The sequence below is a fragment of the Syngnathus floridae genome, chromosome 18 (genome assembly GCF_059516105.1).
Source record: "Syngnathus floridae isolate MCC-2025c chromosome 18, RoL_Sflo_1.0, whole genome shotgun sequence".
Lineage (NCBI taxonomy): Eukaryota > Metazoa > Chordata > Actinopteri > Syngnathiformes > Syngnathidae > Syngnathus > Syngnathus floridae.
The window spans coordinates 6,834,249-6,852,732 of record NC_142430.1 but is presented as its reverse complement, the minus strand read 5'-3'; the positions used below and the strand labels follow the sequence as shown (position 1 = coordinate 6,852,732).

General features: G+C 45.5%; 3 protein-coding genes across 13 annotated transcripts in view; 1 reads left to right on the top strand and 2 right to left on the bottom strand.

Annotated features, from left to right (window-relative positions):
• Positions 1-45: 45 nt before the first annotated feature.
• Positions 46-2,656, bottom strand: prodh2 (proline dehydrogenase 2). 2 transcript variants are annotated; one of them, XM_088359890.1, is made up of 10 exons: positions 2,060-2,656; positions 1,702-1,892; positions 1,502-1,628; positions 1,247-1,399; positions 1,041-1,184; positions 800-966; positions 605-715; positions 451-539; positions 202-386; positions 46-136 (listed from the first exon to the last, which is right to left on the bottom strand). In XM_088359890.1, the coding sequence occupies exons 1-9, from the start codon at positions 2,300-2,302 to the stop codon at positions 214-216; spliced, it is 1,398 nt and encodes a 465-aa protein (XP_088216016.1). In that variant the 5' UTR covers positions 2,303-2,656; the 3' UTR covers positions 46-136; positions 202-213. The 2 variants fall into 2 exon arrangements, with proteins under 2 accessions (XP_088216016.1, XP_088216015.1); XM_088359889.1 differs by having other exon boundaries at positions 46-386; positions 2,060-2,655.
• Positions 2,657-2,921: 265 nt separating this feature from the next.
• Positions 2,922-6,696, bottom strand: tbx6 (T-box transcription factor 6). The gene is made up of 8 exons (XM_088359878.1): positions 5,819-6,696; positions 5,433-5,652; positions 5,098-5,365; positions 4,860-5,003; positions 4,713-4,783; positions 4,577-4,635; positions 4,272-4,488; positions 2,922-4,203 (listed from the first exon to the last, which is right to left on the bottom strand). Exons 1-8 carry the CDS (start codon positions 5,889-5,891, stop codon positions 3,300-3,302), a joined length of 1,956 nt encoding a protein of 651 aa, XP_088216004.1. The 5' UTR covers positions 5,892-6,696; the 3' UTR covers positions 2,922-3,299.
• Positions 6,697-7,617: 921 nt separating this feature from the next.
• Positions 7,618-18,484, top strand: part of fbxl15 (F-box and leucine-rich repeat protein 15) — a 78,149-nt gene continuing 67,282 nt past the window's right edge. For 7 of the 10 annotated variants that reach the window (XM_088359911.1, XM_088359909.1, XM_088359906.1 and 4 more), the window contains exons 1-8: positions 7,625-7,774; positions 8,085-8,241; positions 8,408-8,910; positions 8,997-9,168; positions 10,412-10,628; positions 10,711-10,810; positions 10,895-10,975; positions 15,128-15,210. In XM_088359911.1, the coding sequence (XP_088216037.1) occupies positions 7,749-7,774; positions 8,085-8,241; positions 8,408-8,910; positions 8,997-9,168; positions 10,412-10,483 (930 nt within the window). In that variant the 5' untranslated portion in view covers positions 7,625-7,748 and the 3' untranslated portion in view covers positions 10,484-10,628; positions 10,711-10,810; positions 10,895-10,975; positions 15,128-15,210. Of the gene's footprint in view, positions 7,775-8,084; positions 8,242-8,407; positions 8,911-8,996; positions 9,535-10,411; positions 10,629-10,710; positions 10,811-10,894; positions 10,976-12,973; positions 15,040-15,127; positions 15,211-18,484 lie in introns of those variants that run through there. The other 3 variants (XM_088359910.1, XM_088359915.1, XM_088359916.1) reach the window with 3 other exon arrangements.

The following is an 18,484-nucleotide window of genomic DNA, read 5'->3' as shown; positions in this document are numbered from 1 at the left end:
AACTGGAAAAAATCTAAATAAAAAAATAACCCATGGCAGTATAAGTCATTTTGCTTTTCAGATATGATTTTAATGAATTCCCATTTCCTGTCAAATTTAATTAATCCATGAGCATCAAACATGAGGATCTCATTACATAAAATAAAATCTCTTTACAATCTAAGTAATGTAAGATGCTGCAAATTGACTCTGTCCCCATTCCTTAAAACCCTTCTAGCGCGCCCCCAAACTGAGTCTCCTGCGGAGCTCCTGCCTAAGCAGGTCTCGCTCCTTGCGGATACCTTTCAGCACCGTTTGGTTCTCCTGAGCCCTGCGGACCAAGTACGGCAACGTGTCGTCCACCGAGCCGTACGGGACCGACTTGTACACGGCGTAACCCTCCTTGGCTACGGAGGAGAAGAGAGGGATTAAGTTGCCATGACAACCACAATTTTGATGGCGCTAACTCACCTAACGTGAGGGAAACGTGATCACACATCCCCAGTAGCTGCCCGAAACACACGCTGCCTCTTGATTTGTCTATGCCTAGTTCCTCAACACTGATGGTGAAGAACTGAGTGAGAAAGTTATCAAGTGAAGTTAGTATAAAAAAAAAAAACCTCACCATTTGGCTCCCCGCCTCACGGACTCTTCGTTGTGCGTGGCGATGATGATCCTGTAGCGTGTTGGCTCCTTGGCAATGAGTCTTAGCAGAACCTCCAGTAAGCTGTTATAACTATAAAAGATGGAATCATCAATATTTTGAATTCTATTTTTGTATTCCAACCAAATTTTAGCTCCCTCACAAAAATATCCTAACTTGTCATTTGTGTCCTCCCAGCTGTCTTGAACCGGATCCGGGCGACCTTCCTTTGCCGCCAGCTTCCTCTCTTTGTCCATGTAGGCTCCTCGCACCAGCTTGACCCCCAAACAGAAGCCTCCTTCCTGGGACTGCTTGATGGCCTCAAGGAGGTGTGTCCTCGTCTCCTGAGAGTCAATATTTCTTGACTGTATATTTACTTTTGAAGGCCTCATAAAGTAATCCTGAATTTTGATTTTACCTTCAGGTAACATTGGAATGTGTACCAGATCCAGGCACTGTCTTTGTTGAACTTCTTCATCATTGCCATGGAAACAAGAGACAGGGCGGGGTTCATGTAGGTGTACTCGGCATCGACCAGCACCCGCACTTTGTTCACGCTAGCCTGAAGGACACACATTTTGATTTAATGTTCTTCAAGGACCACACACAGAGCGCAGTTGGTACCTCGCCTATCTTGTTGAGTCTCCTCAAGCTGCAATGGAAGTGCGCCGCCTCGTTTTCCTCCAAACCGTGGAATTCCACCTCCTCGCCATCCATGGCCCTGACAAGAAGGTCCAAGTCGTATGCTTGTTTCGAAATAATCTTGGTGAGTTTGACCTTGATGCACACAATGAATCACATCTTCACTTTAATGAGCATTTCTGAAGAGTTCAATGACAGGTTTGCTCCTTTAATTGAGTCAAGGAACTTATCACTTACACATAGCTCGGGACTGAGCAAAGCCGTGACCTTCAGTTGCATCATGGGATCTTTGCTCCAAGCGTTGCTGTGTGACATTCGTACGCATTCCAACATGGCATCCATATTCTCGTTATATCTCTTCTCTCTAGATGACACGTGCACCGTGGTTGAGAATTATAGGTTCTTAATAGCTAAAAAAAAATAAAAGTGCGCCTAACCCCGTGCTCTCTCCCAGGTCCTCCTCGATGGGAACCGCCAGCATGGGCCTCAGTCCCAGCGTGCTCATCTTCTCCATGGACTCGGAAATCTCCTTCTCGTTCTCGCCGGCCACAAACTGAGCGTATACTGTGGATCTCATCAGCGTGGCGAACACGCGCCGACCCAGAATACTGCGGGCCGTTGACATCAGCTGCAAAAACCAGGTTATACTCTCCTGACAGTTTTGAAAGTGAATCTGATACTAGGTGGCTTATATATAAGTTAGAATTGGAACAGGATAAGAGGGTGTGCACACTTGTGCAACCACCTATTTCCTACAACTTAAAAATCAATTGAAAAATAACAATTGCGTCTCACCTTGTTGCAGTTGTTGACCAGCACTGGGAAGGAGCAGAATCGGAAAACAACCAAGGCACGGAACAGCTCTCTCAAGCTCTTCACCTGAAACGCGCTGGGATCCTCAAAGGCTAACGAGGCGGCCAGGGGTCTCGTCGGCTTATCCGCAGCGATGGCGGCCTGCACCATCCTCGGGGAGGCGGTCGACTTGAGTCTGGTGGAGAGCAGGTAGCGGCGCGAGGAGAGCAGGCGAGTGCACATCATCTTCCCCGTGTGGAGTTTACTGCTGGATTCCACGTTGGGTGTTCCAACAAGTATGCAACTTGTCAAAACCGGTCCTGTCAAAACTGGTCTGGCAGAAAAAAAAAAATTACCTCCGCCTTACCTCAAGTTCGTCTAAGGTTAGACACCTGAGATTTTTACATTTTCCAAATGAATCTGACCCAAAAAAGTCATATTTCCCCCCTCCTACTGGTTAATGAGTGACAGTGAAAATTTGAGCAAAGAAAAAGTTGACCTTTGGAATTGACCAAAACGTGGATAACGTGCTTATTATTATTCATGTATAACAAATATCAATTTTAAAAGCAAATATATCTTCTGGATCAACAAGTATTTGCGTAACCATTGAATAAACTTTTTTTTTTCCCCAGTTTACCAATGCTGCAAAAATAGGTCAGCCGTTGCATGAACCTTGCATATGTTTTTCTCTCTAAACTTTTTAGGACCACAAATGTAGGGTTAATGGTCAACATACGGAATTTAGGTTGAGTTATATATTGAGAGGGTGTCACTTGAAATGATTAACATTGCAGCCTCGTCATGTCTGTGAAGGGACTTACTCAATTTTCTGGAGCGTGACGGGGGCGGGCATGACTTCAAGTATCATTCTGTTAATTTTTATTTTTTTTACATCATAGTAGCAGCTTGTTACGATGCATTAAGGAGCATCGCATCATAGACGCTGTAATGGCAGTTTGGTGTTTCTTATTCTAGTGGACTAAAATATTGACGAGTCAATGCATCTATCTATCTGTATTGTTAGCTTGCTAGCTAGCTAATGTAATGTACCTTTTTACTGTGCAGTCATAACAAAAAAAAAAGACTCATATTTTTAATTCCATGTTCTGCAATGGCTATTTCATCCAAAGTACTATTTACAAATCATTTTTCTACGTCACAATGCATCAAATCTAGTACATTATTATTATGCCCTAAAAGAGCCATCAAGCCAAAAACAATTCAAAATGTCCTTTTTGTTTTAGAACACAGCCCCGGTGTTCACATCCAGGAAGGACCCTTGGGTGTGGGGATGCTGATGTCTATATAGTGGTCGGAGGGGGATGCTGAGAGATGGGTGAGGGTCTTGGTGGAGCCGAAGCGGGTAGGAGGTGAAGGGTGGGTAGATGGTTGGGGTCGCAGGAGGGATGGGGAGGGGTGGCTCCCGCTGCTGGAGCAGGGAGGGGTGGTGCAGCATCACGTCCGAGCGGTAGGGCCCGGCAGGGGAGAACTGGGGGATTCCACCCAGCTCCACCGAGGGGTACGAGGGGACCATGTTGTTTAGGTTTTGAGGGTGAGGCGTGGAGGGGAAGCAAGAGGAGGTTTGGAAAGGCAGGGAGGAAGATGAGTGGTGGGGGAAGGTGGCTGAAAAACTCGGGGCTTGATTTTGCTGGGCCAGATTGGAGAGGTGAAGAGCCTGACTTGGGAAGGACAGGTTCTGCATGGGGGCTGGGAAAGCAAAGGGTGCCGGGGGGGCACCCAGAGGGGGCTGGGGCTCAGGAATTGAAGTGAAGAAGGCTTCCGAAGTTTGCTTAGCGGGTGAATTGCGGCCGCTGGAAAGGTTGTCATCTTGTTGCATGAGAAGGGACATTTGCTCCTGAGATTGACACGGAGGAAAAGAGGTGTCGAGCTCCGGGTTGGCTTGATAGGAGGGTGAAGAGGAGGATGACGGTGGGGTGGGGAAGGTGAAGGCTGTCTGCCGCAAAGACGGCGAGGTGGTGGAGGAAAGGGTGGGGGAGGAGGCGAGGACGGCGGGGTAGTCACCAGGAGGTTCGGATGGGTTGGACGGGAAGGGGGAGGGCTGAGGGAGAGGAACGAAGGTGGGCGAGCTGGTCTGAGTTGCCTGGAAGGATGTGGTGAAGGCTGCCTCGCTCAGGGAGTCAGAACTGCGAGAGGAGCAGACATGACCCATTACATACTGATGCAACTTCTAATATTTACTGCTTGTACTTACCTTTCAATTATAGTATTTGTGACCTCGCTTATGTCTGGAATCTGGGAGGCCATGAAGGCCTCGTCGAGGTCCAGAGGCTGTTCCGGGACGAGGGTGTCCTGGAACCTACATGAGGGGTCGGCGGGCATTCGGGGCAAAGAGGCCAACGCGAGGGCCTGCAGGTCTGCTCCGGTTATGTTGGGATGGTGCTGAGTGGAGTCACATGGATCGCAGTTCCCTGTGGAGGTTATGAGGAATGCTTGATATACACCAGTAGGTGTTAAAGGGGTCCCTGGGACCCAAAAGGTTTGAGTCTGCCAACTGACCTATAGGCACACTTTCCGACATGTCTGCTAATTTCCGCTTCTGTCTTGCATCTCTTTGTCTGGGGAAAAAAAAAATAGACAAGAATTTGAAACAGAACATATGTGCGGACAAGAAACAAGCTTTATCGTGAATTACTTTTTGCTATTCATGCCTTCCTCCCGGAATCCTTTGGCAAAAGGGTTGGAGCTGATCTTCAACTCTGTAATCTGCAATTCCCCCCCAAAAAAAATATGAAGATGAAAACAACAGTTAGCAATAAAGGTTAGCGTGGTGAGAACCTACCTTGCTGTTCTGGTAGGCAGTGACTGTGATAAACTGGGTCTCGGGGAAGACAAAGGAGTGCTGCCCGCCGCCCCAACTCAGCATGTCACGGGCCTCGATCACGTGCACTCTTGGCTGGTAGCGATGAAGTGAGTGGAGGATGATCTGGAAAGACGGACAGATCATGTTTCATAGCTTAAAAAAAATACTGTATAGTGTCTGAGATAAGAAAATTCCCGGACAGTTGTGCTCTACTTACATGCCCATGCGTGTCCAGTGTGTTGTTGGTGAGCTTGGCATAGTGAAAGGAAACGGTGCGGCTCTGCCAGTGAGCTCCAGTGGCAGGGGAATCCGGGTGGATGAAGACACGGTCCGGCAGCCTGTCTTCGGCCCCGCCTACCGCCTGCCATCCACCTCCTTGGAAGCGATAGCGGGTGTTGTCCATTGGGATGATGTCCAGAAGAAGGATGTAGCGTAGAGATGGGTTCAGGCCTGACACCTTTAACTTCATACCTGGAAACATTCGTCTTGGGTGAAGGGAAGATGGAGGTTAGGTCGAAGTTCAGATACGATTCAATGATGTCACTGACTCACCTTCCCTTTTTGGTGATGATCATCTCCGTTCCCACTGAGCTGAACTGCTTCCAAAGGGACGAGTTCTCCAGGTCCATCTTCACGTCGTCTTTTTGCGCTTGGGCCGTCGGATCGCCGTGGAGGACAGGCGGGGGCGCCAAAAGCCTCGCGGGCGGCGGGGCTTTGGCCACCCGGTCACACGTCGACGGGAACAGCGACATGTGGGCGGCGGGCTCCCGATCTTTGAGAAATGCGGAGAAACGTTGGGAATGAGCCCAACTGGAATGTGAAAGAGGGAGCACATAACTCTATTCTGGCTCCCTCTACTGGCTGCTTGTGCAATTTAAAGTTGATTTGAAGATGAAGTACACAAAAGTGAGTCATGTGGGTTTGAATGAGCTTCTCACCTCTATAGAAGCGGTCTCCAATCCTCTGAGGGCCCAAAGTTAAACCGGGGTACATGTCCACTCCAAGCATCATGTGCTCTTCAACTGAGCTTTAGCAGCAGAACTTCTCCCCACTGCTCTTCTTTGATTATTTTTTGCTTCTGCTCCAGTTTGCGTGACGGCCAGGCTTTCAGCAAATGCTTTGGGTGTGATTGCGCTCTGTTATATAGGTGTGTGGTTGCTAACACTCTTCAGGCCAAATGGTCACATTTTCACACCAAGCTTCGTCGACACCCCACATTCAAACTGTCTCTTTGAATTAATTGACCTTTGAGCCTTGTAATCACAAAGACCTCTCGTCATTCCAGATCAATAAATATCAAATATCAAGCATTATATTTGCAAATACAAATTTTATGTGGAGGTGTTCTTTGTGACATGATAAAAGTTTTTCTTGACAATGGTACGGCTAGCTAATGCTAACTATCTTTGAGAAAACCTCCTTTGGCCCAAACATTTTTCCGAAGAGCATTTGGGAAATACAATATAACTTGTCATGTGTCCAGGTTTGAAGAGACAGGACAGATGACAAAGAGGGAAAACCTCGTTTACAAGAAGATCCCCTGCAGCTCACTGATGGCTCGATGACACAGTTCTTCCTCTCAGCTGCGTGTCCTCGGTAGGGAGTCTTTGGCTCTTCGTCGGAGAGGAAGCCAATTGGGCAGCTGGCTGCAATTTGGTCAGCGTTGAAATGTTGATGCCCGACGTTCGAATGATAAGATTTTTTTTCTTAAACCACAAAAATGCGGCATTTGAACACGGGTGTGTGTGGACTTTTTAGATCCATTCGATATAACATTAAAAAAGTTTCACACAATACCAATCATTGTCATCCTCATAAAGGAATGTTGCCAATGTACCTCATAAAAGTGTTTTGTTCTTTATGACGGAATCCATTTCTGCTTCTATTGCTAAAAATAAACATGAACATATTTGTATGTATATTCAGCTGGCTGTGAAGGTCGAAGTTCAACTTGCAATGTTTTTTTTTTTCTCCTTTTCTTCTAGATACCCCACATCGTGTCCTCAAAGTACATCTGCTCGCAGGGATTATTTTCCTGTCAAACATTGGATGGAACTTGATAAATGTTTAGAAGAATGAGTTAAATCCAGCAAACTATTTTGCTGTGTGCACCGGCGACAACTGGAGTCAGGTAACCGCCAGGAGAGTAAATATTGTTGTAGTTGTTGTTTTCTCTGTCCATTTGTCTTTTTAAAGGCTTAAGGGGAAGTGACAGTGTAAGTGTCTTCTACTAATGCTTTTACAAACTAACAGGTGGGTCCATGTAACGGCCAATAATCTGGGAGCAATTTGCGTTGCTGTTTTAAGGCTGCTTACATAGGGTAAAAAGTCGGGTAGTGAGTAGGGCATTAAGTGCGTTAAGCATTAACACCATCCTGCTCTTTGACATACAAGTGCTAAGTAGTTTGAAGTAAATCTTTGTTTGATTAATGAGGTCAAAAAGTCATTATACTAAAAATACTAATTTAGTGGAAGCATGCATCCTTCAACCAGGTCTATGATTTGAAAGTCACTTGCGGTTTTTCTAATATATAAAGTTGTGGGAATAATAATATAGAATAAAATAAAAAAAAATGTTTTCCCGTGTCTGCTGTTGATAGGAATGGCATAGAAGAAATAAATTCACCTTTTTTAAATTTATCAAAGTATGTTTGAGCTGTTTCAATGGAAATCGTGGAATAGTTCGAGAAATTAAACTGTTAAAGAGTGAGAAGTGAAAAGCAAAAGGGCTCCATAAGACCGTGGTAATGTTGGGGCCCGAACTGCAGGTGGCGCTAATACGCTAACAACCGAAGAAGAAACTTGGCGGAAACGGTGAAGAGGTTCGTCCGTGTTCCCTGATTTAAAACAAATGTCATTCTGTTTGGAATGGAAGACGAGGTAGAAAACACAACGTAAGAGAATAAATTATTTGCACTTTTTCAAGCATTTTAACACGTCAATTTGACACACGTCTTTATCGTTTACATTGAAGTAACTAGCGTAATTCTGTAGACGGCGAAAGTACGACATAATTAACAACACCTGGCTAAAAAAAAAAGTTGAAAACAAAATAAATGTTCAAGCAAAGCACAGGTACGTAACTTCATTACAGTATCAAAGTACCTGTACCTGTAATGAAGTTTTTGTTTAACTGTATTGAGCAGTATTAGTTCCATTTTTGTGTAATTCAGTGTCAGCTACTGCAAGTAACTTTGTCTCCAGCAGGTGTCGCCTTTTGACGTTACCATGGGAGGACGTACTGGTTGCACATATTTTATCCTATTTACCTTTGAGACAGCTTGTGGCCTTGCAAAGAGTGAGCAAGGAATTCCACACGCTCATTCGACTCTTCTTTGCCAAAAGCACGAGTCTTGAGCTAGTAAGTAGTCATATTTTTTCCCCTCTCTCTCTTTCTCATGTGACTGTCCATCAGGGCTGGACAAACGTTTTTGTAGATGACGTAAAAACAAACAAGGCTAACAAGAATAATAAGCCATTCTTTATTAAATATTATTTTACAAACTGAACCCATTATTTTTCCACAGGTTGGACCTTGCATTCCAAAGGAGGCCTTTCGCTCTCTGGTGAAGGACAACACCGGTCTCCTCAAGCTGTCACTTGAGAGCTGCTCCTCCTGGCTGACGGACGAAGAGCTGCTCCCCGTGATAAGCCGGAACCGGCGTCTGCTGACAGTGGACTTGAGCGACTGCGTGGGCCTTACCCACCACTCACTGGGGGCCTTGTCTTTGACTTGCTTACACCTACGGCACCTCACTGTGGCCCGCTGCGAATTCGTGGATGGCCCGTCCCTGCGCAGCCTGGCCGACCACTGCGGGGAGTTGCGCTCGCTCGACCTCAGCGGCTGCTGCCGGCTGAAGGATGACTCCATCTGCTACCTGGCCAAGAAGTGTGTGCGGTTAGCCTTTCTGTCTTTGGCTGTCAATGAAAGTATCACAGGTGAGGCAGTGGAGGAGGTCGCCAAAAACTGCAGGGGCCTCGAGCATCTGGACCTGAGTTGCTGCCTGCGGGTTAGGGACCAAGCAATCAGGTATTTTTTAAATTATTTATTTAACTGACTGGTTGCCTCGTATTATTTTCCGCCAGTGTAATCTGGAAGTATACTGCCCTTCGCAGGACAGTTGCTGAATACTGCCCCAAGCTGCAGTCCTTGAAAGTGAAACATTGCCGCCATGTAACCGAGTCCAGCCTGGAGCCTCTACGCAAACGCAACGTGCTTGTGGACATTCCTCCACCACCTGGGAGCCTTTCGCTTGTTGTGCACTCTGGCCCTTATGTCAATATTCAGGTATAAAGCCACATCCACAAAATTGTCCACATTTTTTCACATTTGAAGGCACCAAAAGTGTAAAAACTGTTGGAAATGAACCAATTTGATTGGATCGTTTGGTTAATGTGTAAAAGTTAATTTCACCACGATTTCACCTTTTTGTGCCTTTAAACAAATGACTTCCTTCCAATTTTTGATTGTCTAAAGACACACAACCAATGTGTTTTGTGTAGGAAAATGTTGATGCGCAAAACGTTTTGTATGTATATTGTGTATATATATTTGTATGTATACTATTTAAAATTAGATTTTGTAACTATCCAGCGTGTTTGAAACAAATAAAAATAATAAATACAATCATGATAGAATTGACAACTACTGAAATACTTAGAATTCTTAGAAATGCTTAGAAATATTCAATACACACATCATATCAAGAATGCAATATAAGAATAAGTCCTTTTTACACATACACAAAAAAATACTCGACAATGTTGAGGCTTATTGGATGAACCAATTCAATGAGCTTTTATGTGTTGGGGGAAAAAAATCTTCCTGATTCCAAAAATATGTTCTTGATAAACAATGAAATGCAAGTAATTAGTTTTCTTTTAATTCTGCACTTCTTGTTGGGTTGAAAAAAAATTCCAGATTACATTCATCATAGCATTAGAAATGAAATGAATTTCTACACACTCAACCACCTTTTTGTACCAAATCATACTAAATACTGAGAATCGACTTGAATTGTTGTCCTGCTACCAGCAGAGGGCAGCGATGAACCATAATCACAGTACTTGTAATGCTTTCATTATCCACTTTCAAGATAAGCCCACTCAAAGCTTTCTTTTTAATTGTAGCTCCTCCTTACTTTTAAAATTTACTGTGCGGCAATCAACAAAATCTAAAAGCAGTATTTGGCATTTCATACCGCACCTCCAAGAAATGTTGAGCTCCAAAAAACACAAAAGACAACACAATGGCTTTCCACCTGAGCCTTAATGACATTAACAAAGTTTCCATTAACGGGGCGCTCGAGGGAGACGGAGGCGTCCGTGCGGAAATCCACACGACGGAGTCGCTGATAAGACAAAATGAAACACATCTCCACAGGCCAAGAAGGTCCAGGAGACGCCAGTCCAAATTAGTTCTCGGCCCAATTTGTGGTTACTTCATTAAGCGAGCGACTTTAGCGCACGGGTGGGAGGTTGCGACCTTTCCCATCATGCTTTCTAACAAAGTTTCCTGTATGGAATCGTAGCGGCGACGGCTAAAGATCTTCCTGGGAAAGAGCTTCCTGAATCAGAGTGGTCTTGCTCACCTGTGGATTTGAGGAGATTCCAAGTGGAAGTGCAAAATCCCGCTCTCATCTGCTCATGCGGTGGCCTTCCTTAAACAGCCGGCTGATATCCTCAGCGGATCAACCGCCGTCCACCGCTTCGAGCCCCTGAAAGCCCTTCACCAACAATGGACAGCAGGTAAGACCCGAGTGGATCATCGGGACTTGAGATATGGACGTCTGTTGGCTGTGCGTTACATCTTTCTGCACCATCCGTCTAGATTCTCTTCCATCTGAGGTGGTACGGCGGAATAGAAGTTGCACTTCTTGGAGACGTTTCACCTTCAACCCAAATCCATTCAACAATGGTGAAAGCCTCGGGTACGTGGTGATGCTAGAATGACCTAACTCTGATGAAAAGACCTCCAAGAAACAAACCAGATTTCTTTTCTTTCTTTCCCACAGCTTTAACTGCTCTACTTCAGCCATTTCTTGATATAATAAACGATATTCCATGGCATGGCTGTTTTGCAGGCGCTCCCACAGGTACGTAATAGGGAAATCTAAGTCAAGCCAAGTAGAAAATTTATGGCCAGGGTGGTCCATAGTTAGCGTCATTGTTCACAAGCTAGCTGATTGTAATTGAATCTGTATAAAAGTTGTATTGCAAACTGAGTCCCTAAATCACCTTCCCCGAGCTGAAGGATGATCAATACATGTTGATTGGCCCCTCGATGGAGACTACTAAGATCTGAGCCGTCAGTTTTTTTTTTTGGGGTGGTCTACCCGATCCCCATTTATTATTATTATTAAATTGGAGTGTGACTTAAACAAAAATCCAGCAATGTCAGGTTAGGTACGTCATTAACCTCGTCATCTCAGACTGGTGCTGTGCTAACCAACCCTTGAAGTTCTTGTTCCTAACTTCTGCTTACCAAATTTAGTTCAGTTTGGAGGAAGCTTCAGGGCGCTTCCATTAGACAGCTTTAAAAGCATGCCGAGTGCTCTTGAAAATGAGTTTCCGCAGATGCACCCCGGTCTCCTCAGCAGGCCACCGGGGCTTTGTCAAGACTTTGTGCGCCGCGTTAAGCCAACCAACCCCCCCCCCCCCCCCCCCCCCCCCCAACCCTCCCATTATGCCGTATGCAGTCGGGCAGAAAGTAAAAGAACCTCTTCTGCAGTCATGAGGCCGCCGCACTGGTGTGCAACACAGTTCAGCGTTAGATATTTGTGAGTCATATAAACACAAGGGAGGCCACTGAGCTTTCACGAGAGAGCAAAATATAATTGGGGGATTATATAAGTGTCCAAATCCTCCGCCGGGGATTGAATTTTCCTTCGATTGTGTGTTTTGGAAAGCCCTCACAAAAAGTGATGTACACTCAAATCACTATGGGACACTTTTAAGGCTTGAAATCAACTTGCATGCTGAGATCTTTGCATTGTTTTTGCTAACTGGAGCACTGACAGGAAGGTTTGCGGGAAAAAAAAAAAAAAAAAAGATAACCGGAGCAAAATGGCAGTGAAGCAGCCACTCGGATTTTATAAATATTAGAAACAAAGACACAAACCCTCCCCCGTCGTATCATATCGTGTTTATTTATGGGGTGCTTAGACGAGCTCCTCCGCCACGACAAATAACACCGGTGGTGCACTTAAGGGAGCGCAGTTCAACATTTACACAACGTTGCTGAAATCAGTTTATGTATGGGCTCAATTGACTTAATGCATATAAAGAGACTAGATGCTATTAATGAACAGGCTGCCCTCGGGCACCGGCCCGACCTGAGAGCAAGCTAATCTGGCATGCAAATTAAATCCTGCCTCCGTGTGTGTGCCCGCCACTTTAATGCGGTCCATTACAGCGTTTGCACTTATTTATATATACTATTATTAAAGAATCGCCTTCGAAACAGACAGGTTTGCAAGCTAGGGCTGCGGGTATCTTATTTGACGTCAGAGAAGATTTGGGTGTCATTTCTGAGATAAAACTTTATTTATACTACATTTTGGGTTCAACATTTTAGAGAGAACATACTCGTACTGTAATTCATTTTTAATTTTGTGAAATTAAACACTTCTAAATTTCCTCTGTAAGTAGAGATGGTAAAATGAAGCTTCAAATTTGCTTCATGAACCAGCTGTATTTTTATTTATTTTTTACTCTGGTTTGTTGGGTTTTTAACCCAGCATTTTTAAGGGTTTCCGAAAAAGGGGGATACAGTCGAAATGAAACAGCCCCGGATTTTTCTTTAGCAAAATTGAGCGAATTGAATATTTTCTGTTTATCTGTCACAGGGGGTTCCCTGACAAATATAAATAAATAAAACCTTCCAGGCGCAGGTATGCTTGAGTATGTGCACCTCATTTCAAGCACAATTAACTTGAAATGGAGTGCTGCAGGATCAATAGTCCCCATTTGATCCAGGAGGGGGTTGTTGGGCGCGATGTCACTCTATGGAAATGGCACACATATGGTAATTCCGCCAGTTTAACAACAACAACTCGGAGAATTTACCGTTACCACTTTTTTTTTTTTTCCAGGGCGACGGGAATAACAAACAGCGGGATGCACTTGGGAGCCATCTTCTCTTATCCCGGCTTCAATTAATCTTAAAGAGAGACACGCCATTTAAAGCTAATGAGCAGGGAGTAAAACGAATGCGTGTTGATACTCGGAGGAGAGAGTACGTTGCGAGATTTGATACTTTTTGACTGGAGCAGCTCGCCTTACCACGCGACATAAAAAGCCAGCCCTGTTCCTTCATCATATAAACAACAAAAAACAGAGCGAGTCAAAGCCAATTCCCCGACGGGTGCTTATACGAAATGCAACTTTCAGGCGTCGTACTCGCCTCTCCGCAACCTTCCCCTGGCTCCGAATGTGGCATTTATTTGCAGGACTCCGTTTCAATTTAAAGGGAATGGCAGCCGAAGGAGGCACAGGGGACAGTGTCTCATCACTGCCACTTACCACTCTTATAGGCCTGCTGGCGGAGGAGGGAAACCTCAGCAGGCAGCCCCCCACTTAAACAGAGAAGACCTCCACCAGTCAATGTCACGTACGGCTCGCTGATAATCTCGTATTCCCAATCCCGTTTTTGAGTGTGCGCGTGCACACGTTGACGTGTCTTGAAGACCACTGCGCGTATATCAAGATCATTAAAGGAGTTCTTTAATGGCCGAGTCAACACAAGGTTCATTTTTCTTCGACCCACTATTTATATAGAATACAGAAATCTTCAAAAATATTTGAGCGGTGAATTTTTTTAGTCATCTGTAGAGCTGTGAAAATTAATCCATGATCAAATGAAACGTTTCAAGCTCCATTTGAATCGTCGAAATCGTGTCAGCCTTTCAACAGTAACAGTAAAACCAACGATTACATCAATTAATGATGCGAACGCTTAATATGGAGCCACTGAGAAAACAACCTGACCCCAAAACAGCGTGACTTTCCCGCTCAAGGACGTTCCCGGGAAGGCTTTCCAAAAGACGACATACGGACGTTACTCGCCTAAAGGGTTAATTGTTGACGGAAGGCAAACAAACAGGTCCGAGAATAGCAACGGTACTTTTTTAGAGATTGGCTCATTTGAAATTCAGCATCGCATCCATACAGGGCTGACGGTGGGGGGTAAATTAGTGCTCGGAGATGAATTACTGAGCCAAAGGGAAGGCACACGTGGAACTGGCATGTTATGAGTGGGAAATACGCAAAATGGACAAAAGGCATTTTTCTATTCCTCAGAAAAAAAATTTATAGAAAAAAAACAACAAATCTTGTTCTCAAACTGTACCCAATGTGAACTGGACATACCCAACCCTGATTTTTCTCAGGCTGACATATCCCCATCCCATCTTATGTTTTTTTTCACCCAAAAATCTAATTATAATAAAAGGCTATTTTCCAGTGAGACCAGTAAAATAGCACCACCTCCACATCCCTCCTCCACCAGCACGCTCCCCGTTTTCCTTCCGAGCGCCATTCATTTTGATTTCAATTAAAGATCCTGAGTGTGACTGTTGGAGAGAAATTGCCTGCCTTTTTAATTAGCTAGTCTAAGTTGGTGGAAGCAATTGTTTTTTTTTGTTGTTTTTTTTTCCTCCCCCCTCAGCACTTTGCATTTGATGAGCCCGCGACTGCCATTTTATTGCCATTCGTGAATATGCTCTTTTTTTTCCCCCTTACCTGATAACGCATACACACACACAACCCCCCCCCCTCCTTTTCTGCACGTGGGCCTTTCCCTGCATTGGCTATGAAGAGGTCAGCGCAGGTTTAGGACCACATGGCGCGGCGCAGGCCGCTGCCCGCCAGTCAATAATCTATTACGAAGCGGCCCATCGTCCCACCGCCCCCACCGGCCCCCCATCCCCAGTGTGACTAATGCACAGCACAGAGATGGCCTCCCCGAGGTTAATGCTGCACCGCTGACCCCGTTCCCCTCCTGACAAACTCTGTCACCGCTTGATCGGGAAAAGATGCTCCTCGGCCCAAAAAGAAGGGGCTCGTACATCACGGCATATCATAGCAGTCCCCCAGATATCAAAACAATTCATGCCCCGAGCGGCTGCAAGCTGTGTAGACATCGTGACAAGGGACCAAGGTGTGACCTAGCCATTTGTGACACTGTTAAAATTCAAGCAGATCTGCTTGCCTTTAAAATCTGTGAACATATCTGCTTTCTATTATAGCTGGAAGACCATTTTCTTGGCCCGACGAGACCTGTTGAGATCCCAGACAGTCTCTTCTTCTCTGATGGGGGTTGGAGGTCCTGGTAAGTCTGTCACAGAATGAATGAAACTAATCTGACAAGGTGCCACTGTCATTGAGAACTTCACGTTCCTCCTAAATATGGATCCTAAAAGGGACTCTTTGGAGCGACCGCCCAACTCATTTGCATGCGGTGATATTTGCACTAGTTACGAGTCTCGTAAATGAATCGGTGCACATGGCACCCGCATCACGGGATGGAATGAGAATCCGTGCCATTAAAAATCACGTCTATTTGTGTCACCGTCGCTGTCTAATAATAAATCACCTCCCTCCTCCTCCGCAAAAAGACGCTCGTCATTTGAAATTCTAGCAGCGGGCCCCGGTTTGGCGCTGGGCGGGGTCTCGTCGAGCAGACGGAAATTAGCCGCACCTGAATGACAAGGCAAAAAAGCTGGCGCTCCCAGAGGGACTGTGATCTACACACAAACTCCCTTTTAATAGACTTACACCTCATTTGGCCTCTAAAGCTTGTTGAAGGGTCCCAAAGGACCAGAAGGAGGGAGGCAGTGGGGGGGGGCCTCAGAGGTCAGAACCGCCGCTCGCTGTAAAGCAGCTGCGGTGAAAGTGGGAGCTTGATTAGACGGCCATTCACGCCCAGAAGGGGACCGTCGTGCGGGGACAATGCTGCAGTTTCCCTTGCAAAACAACAGACACCATTTTGGGGGGCCTGCCGAGAGCAATATGGGCTCCCCCGGAGAAAGCTATCACTGTAGACCACGAATGGAAATGTGAATTTTATCCCACTTGTGCAGGAAGTGTCATGCGAGTTCATAAAGTCTTTAAAAATTATATATCTACTCCAAAAAAAACCTGAGTCCAAATCCAACTCACCAATTAGTGGGCCGTGTTACACACTTTGGAAATGAACTTTTCTTTAAATTCTACAATAAAACCTCTCTCTCTGGCGGCACGTCAAGTAAATTGTAATTGGCTCGAAAGAGTTGTAAAATGTATCGTGACAATTTGACGCACTTTATTTCACTGTTTTATAGAAATGTTTAAGGCTTATATTTTGACACGCCAGCTTGATACACAGTGTGGGGGGGGGGGGCTTTCCCGACTGCATCATGGATTTAATATGGATTTAAATCTTGAATTAATTAATGTTGTAAAATAGAGCCTGGCGACAATAAATGTCAACAAGCAAACATTCTCAAGGACACGGGATGATAAACCGGAGATCCATTGTGTTTATATGCTTAGCTTGATGTTATCGTTGCTACTTTCTTTCCTCCCCCCCCCTCCTCTTTCCTTTCAATGACATCCCACAGCATTGATGGTTAATTAGACCTCTTTGCACAGCTCTTTGGGTTAATTCCAAAAAAAGTGCGGGGGGTGTAAAGTTTGCATTTTAAGTGAGGCGCGGTGCGGCATCTTTGCTTCCTGAGTTGAAATGCAGTCGAGGTTAAGTGGTCCCTGGGCTCGCGGCACCTATCTCAGCCCAAACATGACAGCTGGGGACTTGACTGTTGCTATGGATATAGCAGCCCCTCCTTCTTCTCCTCCTCTTCATCCACCCCCAGTTACTTGCAAATGCCCCCGACTGCTCATTTGAGACCATACAAGTCCTCCCCGCTTGCTTCGTTTCCGTGTTAACACGTCAACTTCGGTGTTGTTCTGCCCCGTTTCAAAAGTGCACGGAAAATGGCTCCGGGTGTACTCAGACGCTTAGCTCGGATTTGGAGCTGGAAAATTTCCTAGAATGGGCTCCGGCACGATTGAAGTGGTGTGTCTTTCCACAATTAAAAAAAAGAGAAGCACATCATCATGGTAACAAGACTCTTTTTAAGAATTTTAATTATTTGGATCATCTATTTGGAAACTGCGGCCTTCTTCTTGCAAGCTTATCAGTGGCCGCCATTGTTGTCATTGCAACTTCTCACGTGCCCTAAAAGACTTTCTAGTGTCTCGAAACTTTAAATCGACGGCTTTGAGTTCGAGTTCTCCGAGCATCTCCTCGTGACCCGTGAGTCCCAGCTTAGGCTCAAATTTGGGACGGCGTAATGAAAGGATCACGGCAAGACAGCAAGTATGTGATGAATGTTTAAATTGGTTTAGCCGCAAGGCCGCCGCAACGGCGTACATCTCTCGCTCGGATGAGTCGGAGGGTCTTTTACGCTCATGACCGTAATCCCCCCGCGAAAAATGGGCATTAAGTGAAAGTAATTGCTCTCATGAACAAATTCATATTTTATTATCTTTTCATCGCCACTTCCAAGAAGGGTGAGTTAAACTGTTAGCTAGCACTCAAGTTATCTGATTTTGACATAAAAAAAGCAGGTAGCTCGATTTTTACCGTACCATCCCATACCTTGAATTACACTTAATATGTGTATTTGTGGTTTTACGGTGTAACAAAAGTTTTAAATGATGCATCAGGAACTGGAACTCTACATAATACTCAAAAGTTAGCAATTAATCTCTGTCCAGTCTTGAAAGTTGTCAAAGTTGCTCGTGCCTGCCCTTATTTGCCCGGAATCCTTCTCCAGGGCAGAACGCCGACCTGCTGAGAGCACACATGAGCGGTCCACCAAAGGGCCCGAATCCTTCGAAACGTCGCCCGTACCCCCGTAACTGCCCTCCCCCACTGTCCCACCTGCTGACATTGCATCCATCTTGCCGTGTGTTGGCACTGCGCAGCAGCAGCAGCTCGCCTTCCCTCCGGAGCCTGTAGACCATCACGCCGATTAGAGGAAATTTGTACCTCAATATTGTCAACCTCCCGCTTTCCGTGCCTGCGCCTGCACAGAAGGCTGGGCCAGACATTTGGGCGGCGGCCAAGCACATGTGTGGAGCTCGACCCCCCTCCCGCCGCCGCTCCAGCTTTATAGCCTCCCGACCGATGGGACAAATACCGTGTGGCTCAAAATGAACTTATCTCATTTGGACCACAACACGTCGCCTCAGGTTATAACGTTGCGCCGTTCCCGGCGAGGCGCATGAGGGTCAATTGTACGTTTCCATCTGAACCGGGGAGTGCGAAAATGCCAGACAGTGAATTTGGAACAATTTGCCGTATTGACTCCCTTTAGTGTCAAGTATCAAGCTCGTATGACACCGCCGTTTGTATGTATTAGGGAAAAATACCGAGGAGGAGCTAGTTTATACGTCAGTGTTTTTCTCTTAGCTCCCCTCGAGTCGTGGATGCCCGACATGATTGATAGCCTGGCGAGATGATCTCCAATACAAAAGTCATTATTGAACAGCAGGGCCGGGCTGCCGTTGCGGGTCTCCCTTTGATTTAAGTAGTATATTTTCATGATCTATAAAGAGGC

Excerpts from the sequence above, each read along its gene's own strand:
- prodh2 (XM_088359890.1), bottom strand. The coding sequence starts at position 2,302 with ATGATGTGCACTCGCCTGCTCTCCTCGCGCCGCTACCTGCTCTCCACC. Across the intron at positions 1,893-2,059 it reads TGGTCAACAACTGCAACAAG|CTGATGTCAACGGCCCGCAG; the intron begins GTGAGACGCAAT and ends TGGTTTTTGCAG. Across the intron at positions 387-450 it reads TCACGTTTCCCTCACGTTAG|CCAAGGAGGGTTACGCCGTG; the intron begins GTGAGTTAGCGC and ends TCTCCTCCGTAG.
- tbx6 (XM_088359878.1), bottom strand. The coding sequence starts at position 5,891 with ATGATGCTTGGAGTGGACATGTACCCCGGTTTAACTTTGGGCCCTCAG. Across the intron at positions 5,004-5,097 it reads CACTGGACACGCATGGGCAT|ATCATCCTCCACTCACTTCA; the intron begins GTAAGTAGAGCA and ends CCGTCTTTCCAG. Across the intron at positions 4,204-4,271 it reads ACAAATACTATAATTGAAAG|TTCTGACTCCCTGAGCGAGG; the intron begins GTAAGTACAAGC and ends CTCCTCTCGCAG.